Below are 23,831 nucleotides of genomic sequence, written 5' to 3'. Positions count from 1 at the left end.
GTAAGCTTCTTTTTTATGTTTAAGATCCGCTAGGATTTCACCGTTAAGCCAAGCTGGTCGCCTGCCATATTTACTATTCTTTCGACTCATCGGGATGGTTTGTCCCTGTAATCTTGTTGGTGCTGCCTACGCACCCATCTGGATGCCAATGAGGCCAACGCTATTTGCATAATCGTCACCTGCTATGCACTGCATAACGTTTGAGAGAATAAAGAGGAGTACTTCTGTCCAGAGCGGTCACAGGACATGTCTGGTTTACAAACTGCATACAGGAAGCCAGATCCCACCCACATGCACACTGATCGGTTCCCAGGAGGCAAAGGAAATCAGGCATGTCATATGTGCACACATCTTGGCACAGCAGTGACGCAGACGGTGACATCTTCCTGCGCCGAGGGACACCTTCACATCCTGTGCAGCTGCTAGAAAAGCACAAGGAAACATTGGCACATACTTGTGGGGCTACATACCTTTGTGAGGACTTTGGTTCCTTGTAGCTGATGGTCATTACCCATTCATTCCTATGACTATTCACCCATTACAGACAATTATAACAAGGCATTTCCACCGGGTTAACAATTTAGGGGTTGGCTTGGTGCTGTGGAGGGTAGGACTGAGTTGCAATGTGGACATTGTGCAGTGCTTTTATCTTAAGCATTCACATTGGTTTACCAACCTCTGTTCTCAGTAACACTCAGTCTCTATTAATGACCTTATCTATATTTGGGTTGAAAGGGAGCACTAACCCCAAGGTTGTAACTGGTCGAGGTTTGGGGAGGTCAGAAAGGGCTGTTTAATGACCGGGTAGTGGCAGATACCTGTACTGTTAGTTTAAATGTTTTGTTGTTCTGTATATGAACCAAGCCATAAAGATACTTATCTACCCATTTTCTGTGTTGTGAGTTCTGCTTTTAAAACTATCAGTGATTTTTCTAAACACATAACAATGCACCTTCCCCATCCCTCCCATGAATCATGGAGCCCAATTCCAAACCTGAAAACATCTTACATTCATCATACTTAGCAAGGAGGGTCAACGCAGAAGTCAAGGAAATGATGACATTTATTATAAGTAGTATATGAAACATGTAATTGAAATATTTTTAAAACGAGTAAAGCAACAAAATGTAATGGGACTGAATTTGTAAAAAACGATCAAATATTAATGTATTTGCATGCCCTCCCCCACCACCTAAAAAAGGGGGAATGACTGTGGAAAACTGCTCTTGGGGACATTTTGTGTGTGTAGTCTGGGGGGCAGGCACTCGGTGGTTTCAGGGATTCCCACAGGCTCATCATTCCTCACTTGGATGCTCGGTGGGGTCCTGCTGTGAGGGGTTTTGGCTGCTAGCAGAGGGTGTGGTCCTCGGAGTCCTACAGGCTCCTTCCATTCTCAGGAGGTTTGGGTCCTCTGCCTCACCAGCACCCTGGGTGGCAGCCGGAGGAGGAGGAGTTAGGGCTGGTTCACAGAGAGGTGCTGTGGCCATGACAGCAAACAGACTCCGAAATTGTTCAGTTACCAGTTCTATGAGCATCAGGAAATGCTCCTTTTCCCTATGGGAATGTCCAATTCCCTAAGCACACCTCCTGCTCCAGGAACCAGTTCATCAGTGTTTCTTCCTGCTGAAGAGCCTGATCCTTCCATGCCTGAGGAACTCAAACTGCTCCTGATTCCTTCTGTTCATGCCAATGAGCAGGTCCTATGGCGGCCTTCTCTGTCTGTCTCTGTAGTGCTGCCCTTGCCCTCCCAGCAGAATGGTTTCCCTCTCAGGAGTCAAAGGTACTGCCAATTCAAAGAAAGTATATGTTGTTTTTCCTTTGGAAGAAACCAAGAAATCCCCCCATATAACATAAATTTGCTGTAGAAGGCCACAATTTTGATAATTTTCAGCATTTCAGGAATGTGACGGTTAAGACTACCCTTGGTTCTCAGACAATTTTTGCAGCCCCTGAGGAAAGAGCAGAGGCTACTAATGGTAAGATACATGTACTGAAGTTTTTTTAAATGTAAAATTTTCATAGTGTCTTATGCAGTGTATGGGGAGGGAGGTGGCAGTTCCATCAAGGCGCTATTACCAGTTTGCAATTTTTTCTTTAAGGACTAGCCAACATTTGGAGAACATAGCAGTTTTCAAGGTATCAGAATGGAAAAGAGAGGTGGCTTTCCAGCCCTGTGGAGAAGATCTGGCAATCTATGCCAGAAATATATTTCTGCTAATGGTCACCTCACTGCATATTGCTGAATGGAGGGGTTTGAACAGTTATGAAGGTGGACTAAGCACATTTGCGCCGTTGTTGAACCTCAAGAACCCACTGGAGTATCTGCTACCCCAAAAATTTGCTGCAATATTCTTACAGGATTGGGAGGCAATTTGTTGATAAATTGATTATATTCTCACTTAGCATTCACAGTTTCCATGCAATTTTATGGGCATGGTGCTGCTGGAGGTGCTGTCTTTTCAGGTGAAATGTAAAACCAAGGTCTTGATTACTTGTAACTTAAAAATCCCATGCCAATTTTTCCAAGTAGTAGGGTTACTCCCAGGGTCTTGGCCTAAATCCAATTCAAGCAATTATATTCTACCTACCTAAACATTTCCCTTTATGTTCAGTTGGTTATGGTATTATTCATTTTTTCTCCTGACGTATTGCATAGTGCTACTCTATAATATTTAAAAAAGTCTCTTGCCTTCTCTTCTGGGGTGGCTGCATTTCAATGATGCATATATGATACCTTGCATATAATAGTTTCTAAAGTTTAGTATGTACTTCAGGATCTTTGAAGAAAAGGTACTAAACAAGCATCAGTCATTTTTACTCCTAAGTGCTTCATCTCTGAAATGATGTCACAAGCTTCTGCAAATTCCACTTTCGAAACACTAATCAGACAAGTATGACATTCAAAAGTGCCCCGTTCAGAAATGAAAAAAACTTGGCCATCAAATATTTCTCACTGTAAGTACTTTAAAACATTTTCAAATCTAGGATCCTACAGTCAGGATCCTAAATCCAGAGTTAAGCTCCTGTATGAAAATGTATATACTCCTGTATAAAAATGGCCTAGTTTTCAAATGTTCTATGTACTTGCACCTTCCACCAAATGTATTTCACTGGTGAGGGAAGTGATTCCGTTACAAATAGTTTAGAATCTCTTGGCTCATCAAATTTGGATCTGTGATTAATTTCTCTTGTGCCACAGAACACTGAAACAATATCACAATATGACGGCAACATTCTCATCAGTCAGTGGGGGAGTGAGGAAGGGTAAAGGAAAGTATCAATCTATCAGCCAGCCTTTCATGGTGGAATAGAGGGGGAATTCACCTTTTTCTCCTCCTCTCCTGGCTGACTTGGAAGTGGATCCACTCTTACATACTGAGATAATCCCAATGGCTCCTTTTCACCCCATCCACACGGAAGAAAATCTCAGCTATTTCAACACAGGTGGTCTGTTTGCTCAGACTTCCAGTGAATTGATTTGCCAAATCTAAGCAGAGGAGTGGAGTGCCACTCAGATGTGCATGATTTCTGAGCCTCATGAAGACCTGTAAAGGGCCACAGGCAGCTAAAGAGTTGTGGATTAAGTATCAGTAGATTAAATTAACTGCATTGAGCTCCAAAGAGGATGGGCCATAAAGCTTAATCAGTGCAAACAGGCAAGTTACAATTTCCGTCAAAAAAAAAAATTAATCTCAATAAAGCCTAGTTAGTAACATGGCAAAGATACCATTCAAATGGGAATATTAACAATTTTCAATAATTTCTAGAAATTGAAATAGAATCTGTTTTGGCAAAAACACTGCAGTCTTCTACCAAGAAAAACATTTTATGCAGTTATGCAAGCAATAAAAATAAATGTTCTATAAAATTTAGCCTGAAGGCCTCAGAAAGTATTAAAAAAACAATAATAATTAACCAGAGTTCTTGACGTGTAGAGCAGCCAAAAATAACATCTAGTACAGCTGAAGATGGTGAGGTCATTTCTTGTATTGCACTCCAAACACTGACCACCTGCAGAGATGCAAAAATATTCAAAAGTATCTATTTCCCAAATATAGACAGACTGAAAAATTCTCAGTCTCTTACATGATTTTATTTTGCCGAAATAATGGAATTCAATACACATTTAATGTGCATTACAAGTAGTTGTTCCTATGGTGTAAAACTTCCCCATCCATTTATGAAGCTGATACTGTCTGCCCCTAGAACAAAAGTGCCATGATGCCAGTCTTCAGTATTCTTTTCCAGCTAATCTAAACAGTAACATTGGCATCACCACTTTAAGTCAAAATTTTGCTCTTACAAAAAGAGATAATGTGTCTCTGCTCTACCACAAACAATCATACAAACATAAAATGAACTTTTGTCTAAGGTAATATTTGATGGGGATGTAGCAAATGTCTAATTTTAGCATTCTACTGAATATCAGATAATGTAATATGTATCCAAAACTGAAACAAAGGCCCATAGTGGATATCACAATAAATATAATAGTCACATGTTTTAAATGAGTCATGATCCAAAAGTCATTATTTCACAAACTGCCCAAAAAAACCTAATTTATTCTTCTTTAGGTACGGAAGGAGTCCTCTATATCACAGGGTGAGTGGCTGATTAGCTACTGGAAATACTTGTATGAAATTACTGGTTGATTCTAAACCCACAAGAAGGATACAACAGATATAAAATTTTACACTTATATCTTCCATTTGAGGATCTCAGTGTACTTTATAAACATGAATTAAGCCTCAGAACACACAATGAAGGTAAGTAATAGTATACACATTTTAAAGATGAGTTAAGTGACTTGTCCTAGGGTTCCACAGTATTAAGGGTCAGAACCAGAAACACAACCTGTGAATGAAGACTTGCAGGTCCCTCCTTTAATCTTTCTAGATATTAAAGTCAACAGAGGTACTACTAGTAATGAAACTTGCCCAGTGAAAACTGTCATTTATTGTTTGATGCGAACTACTTTACTTTGAAAATAATTTGGAAGTATTTTTGCATTCTGTACAATTTCTTCTCACATTGGTTGATAGTTTGACTCCACCTATGGTCAATGGGATGCTTGTCACAGCATTAATATTTTCAAACAGCACAATAAGAAATAAAAACTAAAATTCTGAAGTCACCTCCCTTTTCATATTTAGACCTATTCATTACCTCTTCAGCTCAGGTGTATCACCTTTTTCCTCTCCTTAATGTAGGCTTTTATATCACTATCTTCCAGCTAGTCAAGCACCTTACAAAATTAAATACAAATACTTCAGAGGAACTAAAGTTCATTTACTTTCTCCTTACCATTACTGATCATATTTTCGGTTTGTTCATTTTTGTTTTGTTCTGGAGGATAGGCCAAATTTTTTGTCCCGAACTATTTTCGCCAAATAAATAAATAATAAATAAATAAAAATGCAGATTCGGATTGACCAAAATATTTTGTGAATATGTGTTGGATTGATCCAATTGTTTGGACTGCAAACACTAAAATAAAATCTGAAAGAATTGAAATATTTTGTTTTGACATTTTCTAAATGAAATGTTTTAATCTTTCAATCAAAACAACTTTTAAAAAAAATTATTTCAATTTTATTTAAATATGTCTAAGAAACCTTGAAAATAAAATGAAATGTTTTGTTTCAGGCAAAAGGAACCATCTGACCTGAAACAATTTTTTTTTTTTTTTGATTTTTCAGTACAGAGAATGAACTGAAAAATTAGTTATTTGCTCTACTGCTGCATGAAATACTATATTATCTGATTTTTTACCTTGAAGTTTCCCCTAAGTCCTGCACAGACTCATTCCCTTTAAGACGAGCTTCCCCTGACTGGAGACTAGGGCTGCTGTCATCTGACAATGGCAAAAAAATCACTGAGCCATTTTCTTCTAACATTGAACAAAGAACTTTATTACTTTAGTAAAGATAACAATATTCACCCTAAATCTACTCTTTTCTCTTCAGAGTTGCAGCCTAGAACCTTCCTCAGCTCCTCTCTTGCCAGGCTTCCCTTCCTGCTGGGTTGTTGGTTTTTTTTAAGTTTCCTTAATGGTGGAGATGGTTGTTTGAGAACAGGTACAGCACTAAAGTATAGAAGAAGCAGAGAGCATGCAACCAGCTGGTGCCACTTTTGTGATCAACTCTTGGGGATGGATAGGGAAACAGATGAGAACTGCTGGGTATGTTTAGACTGACTCTTCCTCAAATAACCATCCAAGACCCAATTATTTAAATTCAAATGTATCTGGCCAAACCCGAATATAAGAATTTAAGATGAATACTCACTGGCAGTAGAAATCTGGTACAATTCTAATGAATACATGGCTGTAATTTTCCTAACTCCATATTCTGATGTTTTGAAATATTTATTATTACAGACACCAGAAGCAACATCACTCCTCTTCATACCACATCTCTAATCATCTTATGAAAGCAAAGCCACCTTTTTTCATAAACTGAAGATCATTTTGGTGCCCAGTCTCACAGCACAGGCTATGTCCAAAAAGCATGAAAAAACATTCCTTTGTGAAAGGGCTGGACAAAGCTCAAAAAGGCTAGCAGGATCCACTGCTGGAGCATAAGATTTCCTGGTCACTTAAATGCAAGATATAGCACTGGAACTGGTCTGCAATATTGGCAGCATCTGGATTTGTTTAAAATATTACTGTATTACACACACAGTGGTGTTGTGTTCTACTTGATATTTTTCTTTTAATTGCTTTCATTCCTGAGCAGGTCCCAAAAAAACTGAGCATAGGAACTATATAATTTACCTACTTTGGGACAGGGTGCCATATGCCAGTAAGGTCATCATCATCCTGAGTTAGGATTAAATCCAAATGGGCTTTTTGTGTTTTCCACATTTTTTTTTAAAATGGCCAGTTCATTTATGCTCAGCATAGGAAGAAAAGCTACAACTGCACCTAGAATCTTGACTGAGCGTGCTAAAAAATGGTACAATAGTTACCACTGGTGTGATATGCTAGACAAGAAAGTCTTTGCCTGAACTGGTAGAGGTAGTAGGCCACATTTAGTTTTAATACTGTTAACATTTCAAGCAAATATTATTATTCTTGTAACAGGGCAGGCTCCACTGCTGTCCTGAGATCCCACACAAAAGCTTTGGACACTTTGTTTGTTAGCACTTCGGTGAGTTTTATTTATATTACCTCCACCAACACAGTCCCATGTAGCAATTCTATCTCCAGCTTTCCCTATTTTTCAACCCTTTGTCCAGGGAGATAGAGAGCTCTCACCACCCTGAGATCTTACCTCCTCTGGGCTCTGTTAAGGGTTTGTCGACACTTAAAATACTACAGCAACACAGCTACGCCACTGTAGTGCTTCGGCGTAGACACTACCTACGCCAACAGGAGGAGTTCTCCCATCAGCTGTCAATGGAAGAATTGTTCTATGCACTTAGGGCTGCCTACATGGGGACTTAGTTCAGACTAACTACGCTGCTCAGGGCTGTGGATTTTTCACACCCCTGAGCAACGTAGTTATGTCAACCTAATTTTCTAGCGTACATCAGGCCTTAGCCTCTCCCTGCCATACTTCCAATGCTTTTTAACTACCCTCTCAGCTAACCAATAATTAGCTCGTCCGCCCCAGTCTGATTAGGTAATTAACTATTCCACTTCTCCATCAGGAAGAGGACTAACGAACACTTAAGTGACCAGAGCGCCAAGCCAGCTCCTGGCTCTCAGCACGCTGTCAAATCTCTTGACTAGATCTGAAGTCAGAACAATATACCTTGTATAGCTTCTTTCACAGCAACACAGATAAGACCTAGCAGAGCAGCCCATCGTGTCCCGACCAATGCAGGATTGTTCTGCAGCTGCCACTTTTGTGATCAGCTCCTGGGGAGGAGATGTCTAGGGAAACAGATGTACCACGTTACATCCCAATAATGCCCTACACTGGTCCCGGAGTTCAGAGTTTATATCTGTCCACCCGAAGGGGACTGACACCGGGCAGCACAGACAAGAGGGGTGGGGAGCAGTTTTCAGAGGAGCCGGAAAAAGGAAGCTCGAGAGGAGTTTGCCCGAAGACATTCGGCATTTCTGCTCTGACATTCAGTGACCCGCCCGGCCGGGTGAACGGGGTCTCCGGTGCAGGTCCCCGTGCGACGCGCCGCCCGCACACGCCAACGGCAAGTCCCTGCTGCGGGCGCCGCGCCCAGCGCCCCGCCCGTCCCGGGGGCCCCTGCGCAGGCGCGCCCGAGCATTCCACGAGAGCAAGGCGGGATCCATCGCTCCGGGCTCGCCCCGAGACAACCTCACTCGACCGCTGATTCGCCGGGATCCTGGAGGTCGAGAGGCGGGGCCGAGGCTGGCCCTCGCCACAGTAGTGACGGCGGCGGCAGCTACGCGCGTGCGCGGCAGTTTGCGTATCTGCGTCCCTCTCCCCTCACGACAGCGCGAGTCGGTGGAGAATCCGCACATGCGCACTCCCGCGCGGAAGGAAGGGGGCGGCGCTGGGCCATGATCCCCACCCCGCGGCACCAGCACGTGGGACCGCACGGGCCCTTCAGCGAGGTGTACGAGCCGGCCGAGGACACCTACCTGCTGCTGGACGCGCTGGAGCAGGACGCGGCCCAGATCAGAGACGCGGGGTGCGAGCTGAGAGGGAGGGGAGGAACCAGCGAGGGGCTGGTCAGCAGCCAATGGGAGCAGCCGCTGGTGGGGTGGGAGGAGTCGGCGGCGCCGTGAGCACGTGCCGGTGACAGCCCGCGCAGCGGCTGTTAGGGAGGCGGGGCTGGAGCGAGGGCGGGGCGGTAGCTGCTGAGGGGCGTGGCCTGGGCGTGGGGGTGGGCAGGGCTATTGGTTGGCTCCCCTATTGGCTGTCAGTGGTTGCCCGTTGGTACAGTCCAGGCCCTGGCGGGGGCGGCAGCAAAGCTCTTGCTGGCTTCAGCGGAGTCTCGCCTTCGCCCTGCGAGTTCTCGCGCCGGGATTCGCCTCGGCTGCGCCGCCCTCAGCGCCTGCGTCATCGGCGTCACCCTGCGCGTGCCCGGGCAGGGAACCGTCCCACGTGCTGGGCGGGGCGCGGGGCGGTCTGAGCCTCGGGGGACCCGGGCGGACCCCGCGCGCTGTGGGTGCTGCCCTGCTGCGGCAGAGTCGTGCGGCAGCCAACGGACAGCTGGCGTGACGCCCGGCTCGTCCGCGGCTAGGTGTGCTGCAGTGGAAGAAAAGGAAGAGGCTCCGATTGTCCTAGTTGGGGTGACCCGCCCCTCACCCCTTTTCAAAATGCAAAACTGGGACACCTGCCAGAGCCCTGCCCCCTCCAGGGCCCCTGAACCCCCTGGCCATGCCAGAGCCTGGTGCTGGTAAGAGCCACCCAGGGAGCCCTGGACCCTCCACCTGTCTTTGGTGGGGGCTGGGGTACCCAAGAGCAGTCCCTGGCCTGTGTTCCTGTCCCCCTCCCAAGGTGCACTGCCAAGCGCTGATGGAGGGTCCATGGCTCTCCACAGCAGACTGGGCTTCTAGGATGGCTCTTACCACAGCCTGGCCAGCTCTGGCTTCTGGCCTCCCCTGGGGCAGGGCCTCAGGGAAAAGAGGAGGAGCAGGGGGTGGGGCCTAGTGGTGAGTGGAGGGGGCTAAGGCTCACTTGAGAGCCGCACACACACTGGAAAGAGGCTGGTGCTGCCCCTAAGCCGGGGACAGGTGCAGAGTGATGCCACAGGGAATCCAGGATAAATGTAGTCCTGGAGTAGTTTAGCCCGGCACTGGGACTTGAAACTAACATTTTGGGACTGTCCCACTCAATTAGGGACGGGTGGTCACCCTACTCATAGCTTCCAAGTAGTTTCAGTAAATAATGTAAACGTCTGCCAGGTCTCAAATCACTGGGTAACTTAGTCCTTGTCGTGATGGTCAGTTTTTTCAGGAATGATGTGCCCCAAACCAATTACTCTGTGAGGAGTGGAATGATTTTAATTTATTGGAATATAGATTCAGATAGGACTTGGTTCTGTGTTGCTCTTTTTCATACTCAAAATATCTCAAAGTGCATTGCAAATATAATTTAATTTGAATGGGCTCCATACAATGAAATTATCTTGTTGCTTGCCTTGAAATTTCTATTATTTATACATGTCCAGAGCCAGCTCAAATGTGGACCCGTTAGAATAGTTACTCGGCTATGTCTACATTGCAGCTGGGAGCGAGCCTCTGGACTCAGGCTAGTGGAGCTTGAGCTAGTGCACTAAAAATAGCATGGACATTGCACCTCAGGCAGCATCTTGTGCTCTCAAGCCCACTTGATCCCCTTGATCTGAGCTTGGGTGGCTAGCCTGAGTCTCCACAGGAACCACAACATCCACACTGCTGTTTTTAGAGTGCTCACTTGAGCCCTGCTAGTGCAAGTTTGTCACCAAGTGCATTGGGTAGACCTATCCGTGGGATTCCGGTTTCATTGTAACCTGCTCAAAACTCTTAGGCCTTGGCTGCTTGGTGGAAGAGGTGGAAATGCATCTAGAACTGTTGTTTTTGTGTTGTCAATGGATGTTTCCTGTTAACAGAGGGAAGGAAACCTACAATGTGCCCCAGTGAGTGCTGTGATAAGTAGGAAATATCTTGATTCCCCAGGGGACACAAGTTATGACTGGAGAGCTGTCAGTCAGCACAAAGCAGATCATAGAATCATAGAACATCAGGGTTGGAAGGGACCTCAGGAGGTCATCTAGTCCAACCCCCTGCTCAAAGCAGGACCAATCCCCAATTAAATCATCCCAGCCAGAGCTTTGTCAGGCCTGACCTTAAACACTTCTAAGGAAGGAGATTCTACCACCTCCCTAGGTAATGCATTCCAGTGTTTCACCACCCTCCTAGTGAAGACTTTTTCCTAATATCCAACCTAAACCTCCCCCACTGCAACTTGAGACCATTACTCCTTGTCCTATCCTCTTCTACCACTGAGAATAGTCTAGAACCATCCTCTCTGGAACCACCTCTCAAGTAGTTGAAAGCAGCTATCAAATCCCCTCTCATTCTTCTCTTCTGCAGACTAAACAATCCCAGTTCCCTCAGCCTCTCCTCATAAGTCATGTGTTCCAGACCCCTAATCATTTTTGTTGCCCTTCGCTGGACTCTCTCCAATTTTTCCACATCCTTCTTGTAGTGTGGGGCCCAAAACTGGACACAGTACTCCAGATGAGGCCTCACCAATGTCGAATAGAGGGGAACGATCACGTCCCTCGATCTGCTGGCTATGCCCCTACTTATACATCCCAAAATGCCATTGGCCTTCTTGGCAACAAGGGCACACTGTTGACTCATATCCAGCTTCTCGTCCACTGTCACCCCTAGGTCCTTTTCCGCAGAACTGCTGCTGAGCCATTCGGTCCCTAGTCTGTAGCTGTGCATTGGTTTCTTCCGTCCTAAGTGCAGGACCCTGCACTTATCCTTATTGAACCTCATCAGATTTCTTTTGGCCCAGTCCTCCAATTTGTCTAGGTCCCTCTGTATCCTATCCCTACCCTCCAGCGTATCAACCACTCCTCCCAGTTTAGTATCATCCGCAAATTTGCTTAGAGTGCAATCCACACCATCCTCCAGATCATTTATGAAGATATTGAACAAAACCGGCCCCAGGACCAACCCCTGGGGCACTCCACTTGAAACCGGCTGCCAACTAGACATGGAGCCATTGATCACTACCTGTTGAGCCCGACAATCTAGCCAACTTTCTACCCACCTGTCATAAATATAAAGGGAAGGGTAAACCCCTTTGAAATCCCTCCTGGCCAGGGGAAAGCTCCTCTCACCTGTAAAGGGTTAAGAAGCTAAAGGTAACCTCGCTGGCACCTGACCAAAATGACCAATGAGGAGACAAGATACTTTCAAAAGCTGGGAGGAGGGAGAGAAACAAAGGGTCTGTGTGTCTGTCTATATGCTGGTCTTTACCGGGGATAGACCAGGAATGGAGTCTTAGAACTTTTAGTAAGTAATCTAGCTAGGTATGTGTTAGATTATGATTTCTTTAAATGGCTGAGAAAAGAATTGTGCTGAATAGAATAACTATTTCTGTCTGTGTATCTTTTTTGTAACTTAAGGTTTTGCCTAGAGGGGTTCTCTATGTTTTTGAATCTAATTACCCTGTAAGATATCTACCATCCTGATTTTACAGGGGGGATTTCTTCATTTCTATTTACTTCTATTTTTATTAAAAGTCTTCTTGTAAGAAAACTGAATGCTTTTTCATTGTTCTCAGATCCAAGGGTTTGGGTCTGTGGTCACCTATGCAAATTGGTGAGGCTTTTATTCCAACATTTCCCAGGAAAGGGGGGGTGCAAGTGTTGGGAGGATTGTTCATTGTTCTTAAGATCCAAGGGTCTGGGTCTGTAGTCACCTAGGCAAATTGGTGAGGCTTTTTACCAAACCTTGCCCAGGAAGTGGGGTGCAAGGTTTTGGGAAGTATTTTGGGGGGAAGGACGCGTCCAAACAGCTCTTCCCCAGTAACCAGTATTAGTTTGGTGGTGGTAGCGGCCGGTCCAAGGACAACAGGTGTAATATTTTGTACCTTGGGGAAGTTTTGACCTAAGCTGGTAAAGATAAGCTTAGGAGGTTTTTCATGCAGGTCCCCACATCTGTACCCTAGAGTTCAGAGTGGGGGAGGAACCTTGACACCACCTTATAGTGCATTCATCCAACCCATACTTCTTTAACTTGCTGGCAAGAATACTGTGGGAGACCGTGTCAAAAGCTTTGCTAAAGTCAAGAAACAATACATCCACTGCTTTCCCTTCATCCACAGAACCAATAATCTCATCATAGAAGGCGATTAGATTAGTCAGGCATGACCTTCCCTTGGTGAATCCATGCTGACTGTTCCTGATCACTTTCCTTTCGTGTAAGTGCTTCAGGATTGATTCCTTGAGGACCTGCTCCATGATTTTTCTGGGGACTGAGGTGAGGCTGACTGGCCTGTAGTTCCCAGGATCCTCCTTCTTCCCTTTTTTAAAGATTGGCACTACATTAGCCTTTTTCCAATCATCTGAGACTTCCCCCGATCGCCACGAGTTTTCAAAGATAATGGCCAATGGCTCTGCAATCACAGCCGCCAATTCCTTTAGCACTCTCGGATGCAACTCGTCTGGCCCCATGGATTTGTGCACGTCCAGCTTTTCTAAATAGTCCCGAACCACCTCTTTCTCCACAGAGGGCTGGCCATCTACTCCCCGTGTTGTGATGCCCAGCGCAGCAGTCTGGGAGCTGTCCTTGTTAGTGAAGACAGAGGCAAAAAAAGCATTGAGCACATTAGCTTTTTCCACATCCTCTGTCACTAGGTTGCCTCCCTCATTCAGTAAGGGGCCCACACTTTCCTTGGCTTTCTTCTTGTTGCCAACATACCTGAAGAAACCCTTCTTGTTACTCTTGACATCTCTTGCTAGCTGCAGCTCCAGGTGCGATTTGGCCCTCCTGATTTCATTCCTACATGCCCGAGCAATATTTTTATACTCTTCCCTGGTCATATGTCCAACCTTCCACTTCTTGTGAGCTTCTTTTTTTTGTTTAAGATCTGCTAGGATTTCACCGTTAAGCCAAGCTGGTCGCCTGCCATATTTACTATTCTTTCGACTCATCGGGATGGTTTGTCCCTGTAACCTCAACAGGCATTCCTTGAAATACAGCCAGCTCTCCTGGACTCCTTTCCCCTTCATGTTGGTCCCCCAGGGGATCCTACCCATCCGTTCCCTGAGGGAGTCGAAGTCTGCTTTTCTGAAGTCCAGGGTCCGTATCCTGCTGCTTACCTTTCTTCCCTGTGTCAGGATCCTGAACTCAACCAACTCATGGTCACTGCCTCCCAGATTCCCGTCCACTTTTGCTTCCCCCACTAATTCTTCCCTGTTTGTGAGCAGCAGGTCAAGAAAAGCTCCCTCCCTAGTTGGCTCCTCTAGCACTTGCACCAGGAAATTGTCCCCTATGCTTTCCAAAAACTTCCTGGATTGTCTATGCACTGCTGTATTGCTCTCCCAGCAGATATCAGGAAGATTGAAGTCACCCATGAGAACCAGGGCGTGCGATCTGGTAGCTTCCGCGAGTTGCCGGAAGAAAGCCTCATCCACCTCATTCCCCTGGTCCGGTGGTCTATAGCAGACTCCCACCACTACATCACTCTTGTTGCTCACACTTCTAAACTTAATCCAGAGACACTCAGGTTTTTCTGCAGTTTCGTACCGGAGCTCTGAGCAGTCATACTGCTCCCTTACATACAGTGCTACTTCCCCACCTTTTCTGCCCTGCCTGACCTTCCTGAACAGTTTATAACCATCCATGGCAGTACTCCAGTCATGTGATCATATGGCACACCACTCATCTTGAGCTTGAGGGCAGTATAACCAGTAAACTTCATTATTAGTGCGGTCTCCAGTGGCTGCAGGTTTGACAGCATTACCTGATCCAGGCCTGCATATGTCCATCCTAGATACTCTTGTGAATCGGGTATTTTAATTACTTTGCACTGATTATTTTTATTTAAATTTAGAGTTGAGATCTCCCTTGAAGTAGGATCTGGATCGGGTGTGGTTTCAGCATTTCTGGCTTCCATTGTTGGACCCAGTGCATTGTACATGTAAGTATTATAATACCAATTTTTTAGATTGTTGCAGCTAATAATATAAGAATACTTAGCTCTTACGATATATAGTGCTTTTCATTTCAAAATATTTTACAGTCACCAACCATGTAGAGAAATAGTATCTCCATTTTACAAATGGATTTTTAGACATTTAGATTCCTGTCCCCCCATTGATTTCAGTGAGAGTTTAGACACCTAAATAGCTTTGAAAATCTGGCCCTAAATTACTTGCTCAAGACCACCTATTGGTTTAGTAGTAGAGCCAGGACTAGAGTTCTGAAATTCCTTCTTCCCAGCTTGAGCTCCATCTGTAGTCATGTTGTCTCTACCATGTTTACTCAGAACTTGATCCTGCAAACACTTGTCTAACTTTACTCATATGAGTTGTTCTGTTGAGCTCAGTGGGAATACTCACATGTGTAACATTAAGCAAATGCTCAAGAGTTTGCAGGGCTGGGCCTCACTGAGTACCTATTATGCAGTGCCATAGTTAGAAAGGCAGTCTCATTATAAACACTTGTTTTCACAGCCAGAATCATTTTAGGCTGAATATCTAATGTCTGTTCTCAGGCCAAATTTTGTTTGAAAGTCTGGTAAAATTCTCTTGGCCTTTTATGAGTTATCTGAGCACAAAATGTAGAAAACGTTGATATTGTAGTATGTTGTATTGCTTGAGAAATAGTATGTCATAATTTAATTCAAGACAATTGTAATGCATCCACAGATGAGGACAAAGTTATAGTTATGTCTGAGCGTGCAACCTTAACTTTAACATTTCCTTGACTTTTGAGTACTTAGGCAACCCTAATGTTGTCTTAGCATAGTGTTATTGTATGAAATTTCATATGTGAAGAGCCACAGTACGAGCAACAAGAATTGTATGTTCTTTTCAAAGCTTAGATGATGATTATTCAGTAAGGCTATGTCTACACTACAAGATGGGGTGAAAACAGCGGGTCTGTACTTAGCATGGCTCAGCCAGAACTCTGCTGCTGCTACCGCAGTTATGCTGCTATTTATACTTCTGCTAACTGGATGAGAGCTAGTGTGAGTACGTGTGCGTGAGCAGGGGAATCACATTCATTTACACACAAGGCTTGAGGTCACATCACATAATAGCATTCACATTCTTACGTTAATTTTTTAGTTATATCTTGTCATGTTGATGTGATATTAATATTTTGCTTTCAGATGTACAGATATCAACCCTATAGCAGCTTTTTGTACCTTGGAGACAGCTGTACTTAACAAAGTTCACATTCACCCAGTAATTACTGACTTGGTAAGATACAAATTCCTATAACTGGACCTTCTAATAGTTTTGCAGTTCTTACAATGTACTGTGGGAGGCTTGCTTGTAACCATGCAGATACTGTCCCTTCACGTTGAAAGAAAGAAAAGGGGCAATGGATGTGTTTTAATTAGGCCACAGTTTTATTCACTTAACATATCTGGGACTACCCAACAATAAATTGTACAGCAGGTCATCATTATTTCCACCTACTCGGGAGGGCTGCTGTCAGCCCTCCCCCGTTCTCAACCTGGTCCTAGCCAGCCTATTGCTGCAACCCCACTACCCTCCCCTCGTATGAGGCGTTAAGGGGGCTGGAAAGCAGGGAAGGGATTGGTTCCCCACTGTACCTCATGTTAGGAGCCCCAACCTCCCTTGCCCAGCTACCTTAAGGGATGCTTTCCTCTAAATATACTTCCAAATCAATTTAACCTGAGAACCGTATCTGTAACGAACACTGGGCACATTTGTTGTTAAGTGATGACATTTTGACTTAACCTCCTCGCCTACCCCACTGGGTCCCTTATCTGCTGTGGAGAAGATGGAAAAAACCTGCCCCACCTCGTCCAATCTGGTGGTGAGGAGAGAATTCCTTTTGCAGCTCCAGAAGAAGTTGAGTAGCATTATGCTCGCAGCAGATCATGAAGAAACCAAGTCCTACTCGGATCCCATCACTAGGAGGGTGGGTGTTGCCAGCCTGATCACAGGGAAAGTATGTTTCTCTGGAACTGTTCAGGGTATAGTTGCCTCTAGGCACATGAAAGGACAGTGTCCCCCTTCTAACCTGGTCCAGCCACTTCCTGTTCTTCCCTGGTCTGTCCAGGTAAATTTTCCCCTTCCTCTCCCCTCTGCCACCCACTTGCAGAGGGGACCCAAATAAGGGCAACAACCGTTCCAGCCAGACAGACAAAGAACCTGGTGCACTCAGATGGTATTCACTGCCATATGTTAGTAAGGTACAACAGTCTTGTATGCTACAATATATATTTGTTTTATTAAATTGTAAAGCACTCTGGTGGATGGCAGTAGCTTGGACACAGTTGCAAGCTTACAGAAAACTAAGTAAAAACTGATCACAGCGCCCACTGTTCCCTCAAAAATTGGTGCAGAAAACCCAAATAGAAAGGCTGATGAAAAGAGAGGGACAAAAACAGCTGATAAGGGACCAAACTCAATCTGAAAAGAAAATGTACTTCAAATGAGACTCTAAAGCAATACAAATGTAGAGCAAATAGTACATAATCAGGGAATGGATTTGAAACTGTTAACACCTGGAGCTTTCTTATTAATGTTGTACCATGACAGTAATGCTCTGCCAATGCACAAGTCTAAATCTTTTTTTGTTATAAATTCTGGTTGCTAATGATTTAAAAAAACAAAAACAACAACCTTCCAAGCAGTGCATTATGGGAAACTTAAGTTTCACGTTTTCCTCAGTGAGCTCTTTTAACTTATAAAAAATCTTGAGAATTTAATGAAAGATGACAGATTCAGCTAATTCTAATTATTGGCAAATGAACCCTTCTTCATTTGGGAATTAGACTATACACAGAGGCCTGTATAAAGTAGTTGATGAACAGCAACTTTTAATCACTTCTGAACAGGGATGGATATGAATCTGTAAGCAAGCTCTTTTAATTAGTATAGGTTTTTCTTTCATCCTCTTACTATTCTGTATCTCTAGTTCATGTTTTGGGACCCTGTTGTGTATGTCGTCATACAATAAATTTATATTTTTACTTGTCCCATTCTGTGGGCTGCCCTTGCACGTTGAAAGACAGGTTTAGTGTTGTTGGACCAGGAATAGGGGCTGAGCTATTCAGAACCAAAGAGGACAATTTAATGCATTGCTATGAATGGAAGGTGAAATACGAGTGGTCCCAATTCTATTTATTTTGATTTATAAAAATATGAAATAATCCAACCCTTCCTATGAGGAATCACTTGCAGTATAGTCATCCTAGAAGAAGGAATGCTTGATTTTATAGAGAAATTATCTAGTTCTCTTATTGAGATAAATTACTCAACCTTGTAATTTAACCACATATGAAATGAATTATTATCTCACAACCAGGTCATTTTTATTATTATCTACTAAATAAAGCACCTGTAATTAGCATGTATTTAAAACATTTTGCTTAGAAAGGGTCCTTGAAATTTACTTTTTCATATTGTCCATTATTGACCTTTGGTTTTGGTAACTAAAAAGATAGAAAAATAGATGGTGGCAACATGGTCACCTTTTGCTTGGCTGGCTAACTTTATGGGAAATTGCACAGATTTGTGTTTTTCAAAATACTTCCCTTGTACTCCTGTCATACAGAAAATAAGAAAGAAGTATCTTAATTAACCGTCTGTTTTGGCTTAAGTCGTTTGAAGTAAGTCAGGATTCCATAGCTAAGTACAGGACTTTTTCTATATCTCAGTAGTGTATAACTGTTCGTAAACCTATTAATTTTCTTCCTGTCTTGATAATGATTGATTATATTCAAAGCTTACTCTCTCATTTTAGTCCCATATATGACAAATCTGCAGTCTCACAATACATACTGTATAATGAGAAATGTGTGTTCCTGCTATAAATAAAAAATGTAGCTAATAAAAGAACTGCCTAAGTATAACTAACTTGTTTCCCACCTTGCTTTCATCTCTAGGTCACAGGATTGTTACCAAGATTAAGTGGGAAAGTTGATCTCCTACTGTTTAATCCACCATATGTGGTAACCCCTTCTGAAGAGGTAGGGATCGCTGAGATTTGAGGAGATGCAATTAAAAAAAAAACTTCTGCAGCTCAGTGGATATGAAAAATTACTCATTTCTGATATGATAAATTGGTTTGTAATCTCTAGTCGTGAGTTGCAGTGCTTTGAAAAAGTAGTGAGGGGTCATGTGGAGCCAGTGGTGATAACAGAACTGTTTGCAGTAAATATGAATCACTCACCTTACTGCACTTTCTGCATAAGAGCTAAAGGACACTAGTGACCACTGTTCCACAAAATATTGCTCCATCCTTGTAGGTGGAATTCAGTAAATCCATGTCTACACAGGGATACTTAGGAATTACTAAAGGTGTGAAGTCAGGGCGCATAAATTAAAGCATGCTTAATCCCCCATGTCAGTGCTCTTATTCAGGAGTAAAGTGGCTTTAGTTCTCAAACTTTGATTAAGGGCTTGTCTACACTTAAAATACTGCAGTGGGGTAGCTGCATCGATGCCGGCGCACTTGTAGCGCTACAGTGAAGATCCTACCTACACCAATGGGAGGGCTTCTGCCTTTGGCGTAGGTACTCCATCTCCTGAGAGGCGGTAGCTGTGTCAACAGGAGAAGCACTCCCATTGACATAGCGCTGTCTATCCCGGGGCTTAGGTCACTATAACTGCATCACTCAGGTGTGTGGATTTTCCACGCCCCTTGAGTGACATAGTTATACCGACATAAATTGCTAATGTAGACAAAGTTACAACGAACTAATTCCACTTCATTGCTGAATAAGATCCACATGGAGGTTTAACCATGCTTTAATTTAAGTGCATTGACTTTACACCTTTAGTTGATTTGCCTTAACTTTCCTGATTAGCTGCATGTAGACAAGCCCTAAGAGATTTTCATTTCGATCTGTCAGATATTTTCCATTGGAATGATTTTCTGGTGGAAAATGCCTTTTTCACAAAAACAGAATTTTCAGGGATGAGTGTCTTGGCTCTCACCTCCCATGGCAGCCTACCCAAAGGCTCTTTATGCCTGCAGGGAGAAACAGAAATTGACGAGAGCCATCCAGATGGGCAGTTGACAAGCTGAAAAATTCTGTTTTAGTTCTCCCAAAATGGAATCTTTCAGAATTTCTGGCTTGTGAAAAATCTTGAGCTATTTACTTTTTCGTCCAAAATTGGGATTACATTTTTCCAAAACCTCAACGTTTTCTATGGGACAGAAATTCCTTTTTCTGGACTGCTCTAATTTTCGCCTTTCATTCGTATTCTTCAGGACTCTTGAGGCATGTCTACACTGCAATAAAACATCCACAGGTGGCCCATGTCAGCTGACTTGGGTCGTGGGGCTCAAGCTCCAGGGCTGTAAACTGGCGTGTATAAAACTGTGAAGGAGGAGTCCCGAGAGTCCAGGCTCCTGCTCTAATCCAAACATCTACACTGCAGTTTTATAGCCCTGCATCCTGAACCCCCAGAGCCCAAGTCAGCCGCAAGTGTTTTATTGCAGCGTAGACATATCCTTGGTGGAATTTATGCAGATACTTTCCATATGCATCTAGAGGAAAGTATATGCTTTGAATGTTACAGAACGTGTCTGTTTCCAAACAGCGTCAACAAAGACCTTTAAATCCAAACAGAGCTCATCTATTTGGAGGATAAGTCTGAAATTTGACTTGTATGCTGCATAAACAAAACTGCCATGTAGCAATTTTGCGATTGAAATGGTTTTAATTCAATAAGCTCCTTAGGATAGGGACTGTGGTAATGCTCTTCCTCAAGTGTCATGAACATACATAGCACTCTATAGTCATATGTAAACGATTAGTAAAAAAATTCATCTTCCTTTAATTTCTCCTAGGTACAAAGCCATGGAATAGAGGCAGCCTGGGCTGGAGGCAAAAATGGCAGAGAGATAATGGATAGACTTTTTCCTTTAGTGCCAAACCTGCTTTCAACAGGAGGATTATTCTATTTAGTTACAATTAAAGAGAACAACCCAGGTAATAAAATCCTTCTGTTTGCTAAACTATATATTACTAATGCATACATAAAAACTATGAGTACAAGACTAAGGTGCTATAGCTAATCAGACATTGCCACTATTACGCAAGAATGGGAAACCTTGGATTGAGTAATATCTCAGAGAAATGAGATGGCCTGTACATGGCAGTAGCAAGTCACACTTGGTTAATAACATTTATTAGTATGGAAACATTTTGGGCTCAATTCACAGGGAGGACTTGGTTGAGCATTGCAGTACTCAACTTTTAGGCACCCTTCTGCTAAGTTGTATTCATGATCCCAAGTCAGGTTCCCTATACAATGCACTGGGAGACTTAGGTGCCTAAAAAGATTCACAGAAGTCAGCATGCTAAGCCAGCCAATAGGAAATGACAAGGAGGGGGTGTGGCCTAAACCCTGTCTCTCAAAGGAGTTATGTGCCTAACTCTGGCCTTGATGGAGGCACCTCCCTCTACTTGGAATTCACAGTAGTGAACCCTCTCCTGGAGTTGGGTGCCTAAGCCAGGTCAGCCCTTTTTGAAGAAATAGCGTGGTGGTGGTCGTAGTGACTCCTTGCATGCCCAATAGCCCAGTGGTTAGAGTATCACCCAGGATGTTGGAGACACTGGTTCAAATCCCCACTCTGTTGGATTGGGAGCAGGGACTTGAACATGGGTCTCACTTCCCAGCTGAGTGCCCTAACCACTGGACTTTAGAGACTCTCTCTTTTTCAATGAATAGTTAACTATTTTATACAAAGTGGAACAACTTCGACAGGAGAGACTAAGAGAGACCCACCCCAGACTAGCCCATTGCCCAACAGTTAGGGGACCGATGTGGGAAACCCACATTCAGTTCTCTGCTCCACATTAGGCAGAGTGGGGATTTGAACGCTGGTTTCCCACATCCTGTGTGAGTACTGTAACTACTGGGAGTAAAGTGTGTGGGAGGGGCAGCACTGCCTCTTCCTCAGTTGTGTCTTGTGCAGGGTCCAATCAAGTAGATGTGCTCTATGGCAGCCTCTGAGCATGTGTACTGGATTGTGCTCCGCAGGTGAGCTAAGTGAGGGGGAATGCTTTCTTTGTGAATCCTGCTACGGCTTAGGCATGAGTAAGGTGCCAACCTGCTTGGTGGTTTCAGGGCTGAGGCAGCTGAGCATGTGCCCATTGGCTGAAATTTAGGCACCTTGGGGACTTCACCAGTGAACACTGAGGTGCCTAGGGACTTTAGGCTCCTACAAGGTTAGGTGGCAGCTGAGTAGGGGTATAAGGTTCTAAATTTCTGCTTAAATACTTTACGTGACAGCCCCACTTGTGAATCCTACCCTTTCTGGCAAGTTTTACTGTAGGGTTTTCAAATTAATTTGTGTGCTTTGTACACATCCTTTCATCAAAGCTTCTGCCTTTATAAAACCTTTGTTCAAGCCACTACTTAGTATATGCAGGAGAAAATACTGTCCATTACAACACTGACCCAAGTAGTATGGGAAGTATGGGTTTCATCTGCTAAAGTGAAACTAACACTGAAGTGTGGAATTACTCCAGGGTGCTCCCACATTTGAACATTTTCAGACAGGGCTTAAATACCAGACTTGCAGTTGTACTCTGCTGGAAATTTACAAAAAAAACAAGCACCAACCCTTTTTTATTAAATACTTGAAACCTAAGTATAGTGGTGAATTTTTTTTTTTTAATTGAAGCAGTTAGTTAAGATAGGAATATTGATTCATTATACTGTGATTCTAACTAATTTGCAGTTTCAGTATAACTGCACTTAATTCTTTCTGGCTTTTGTGTTAATATACAGAATATTAAAAGCATACAAGCACTTAAACTTTGAGCACATTTTTTAATCTTAAACTTATTTACCAATACAATTACGTACTTAGTATATTTTTCAAAGACATTAAAATCCAACATTTCCAGTAGAAAGCCAAGTTCATGTGGTTTTGTTGGATGACTACTTTAAATAAATTGTTCTAATCGCCTGAAGGAGCATGATGGATATTTTATGAGACTATGTAATCTTTCGTTTTGTAATTTGCTTTTAGCAAATAAATCAGTTTAAGGCAGGATGGGCTTTTTAGGTGGCGATTAACAAAAACTGAACTGTAATGCTGTACATTTTTAATTACAGATGAAATTTTGGAAACAATGAAGAAATACGGTTTAAGGGGTACTAGAGTACTTTCTAGACAAGCAGGAAGAGAAACTCTCTCAATTCTCAAATTCATCAAGTCCTGATGACTGCTCTTAAATCTTCCATTGCTGAAGATGTTGAAAGTTAAACACAAATGGTGTTACAATGGCTAGGCTATTTTGTGACTATAAACTATAACTCAACAGATTTTGAAAAAATTATCCTGTCTCCTGACCTGTGCAGGAAAATTGAGCAAAATGTTCATTGTTGTTCCCTTAACCTGGCCGTCAACCCACTGTGATCTGTAATCGGTGAGGGCAAAGTTGTTTCTGGACTTGGTTTTCTATGTAGCATAGTGGAACAGTAGCTGAAATGTAAACTTTAAAAATTGGCAGTCACACTTTAAAATGTGGAAATTCACTGGTATTTATTTCATTTTATAACTGGAATATTTTTATGTGATCACGCATTTAATATTTTTAACTACTTTTGTCGTTCATTATGGGTTCTCAAAACCATGTTCTTGCTTTAGTACTTTGTCTTGTCTTATGGTAATTATTCTGTACAGATAGCTGGTTTAAATTAATACTTAAGAAGCCACTGATCTTGAGGTTAGTGGCCTCAGTCTTACATTTTGTACTTGTTGCAGAATCCCCAAAAGCCTAGTGCATAGAAACTAATTTTGCTCACATAGTCAGGAAAACTCTTGATCTTATCTTGCTACTGTATTATCACTATGACTATTCCAACAGATGTACCCAATATGGAGTTCTGTTATATGTCATCCAGGGTCTTTAAGCTAAATGCTATGGGTTAATAAACATTGTAAAAGGTTCCGTTCAATTTAATCAATTGTACAAAATTATTTTAGGGTAGAGACTAATTTTAGACTATAAAAAGGAAGGCTTCGTTAAAAGGTACTTTCAGTAGAGCCTAGAAAACTAACCAGTGACAGTTCTTTGTGAAGCAGGTCCATATATGACTATGGTATGATACCATTCCTATACTAATGCACCATAAAATGTATGGGCTGGAGACTTGTATGGTCTGATTATCTCCCTATATTTAAGCCCCTTCGTTTTCAGATTAAACCGGTTTTTACTGAAAAA

At 43.0% G+C, this 23,831-nt stretch overlaps 1 protein-coding gene and 1 long non-coding RNA gene across 4 annotated transcripts; one reads left to right on the top strand and one right to left on the bottom strand.

The window, feature by feature from the left end:
• Positions 1-1,045: 1,045 nt before the first annotated feature.
• LOC142073440 (uncharacterized) lies at positions 1,046-9,021 on the bottom strand. Of its 3 annotated transcripts, XR_012670341.1 has the most exons (5): positions 8,570-9,021; positions 7,758-7,879; positions 3,917-4,011; positions 3,325-3,545; positions 1,046-1,783 (listed from the first exon to the last, which is right to left on the bottom strand). It is a non-coding gene; the product is annotated as an uncharacterized LOC142073440 (long non-coding RNA). The 3 variants fall into 3 exon arrangements; XR_012670340.1 differs by lacking the exon at positions 8,570-9,021 and having other exon boundaries at positions 7,758-8,203; XR_012670342.1 differs by lacking the exons at positions 3,917-4,011; positions 8,570-9,021 and having other exon boundaries at positions 7,758-8,223.
• HEMK2 (HemK methyltransferase 2, ETF1 glutamine and histone H4 lysine) lies at positions 8,381-23,831 on the top strand. Its single transcript, XM_075133286.1, has 6 exons — positions 8,381-8,619; positions 14,490-14,576; positions 15,774-15,864; positions 18,528-18,611; positions 20,441-20,582; positions 22,720-23,831. Exons 1-6 carry the CDS (start codon positions 8,489-8,491, stop codon positions 22,824-22,826), a joined length of 642 nt encoding a protein of 213 aa, XP_074989387.1. The 5' UTR covers positions 8,381-8,488; the 3' UTR covers positions 22,827-23,831.

This window comes from Caretta caretta, chromosome 1, assembly GCF_965140235.1.
Source record: "Caretta caretta isolate rCarCar2 chromosome 1, rCarCar1.hap1, whole genome shotgun sequence".
Lineage (NCBI taxonomy): Eukaryota > Metazoa > Chordata > Testudines > Cheloniidae > Caretta > Caretta caretta.
This window is presented reverse-complemented; position numbering and strand designations above follow the sequence as displayed.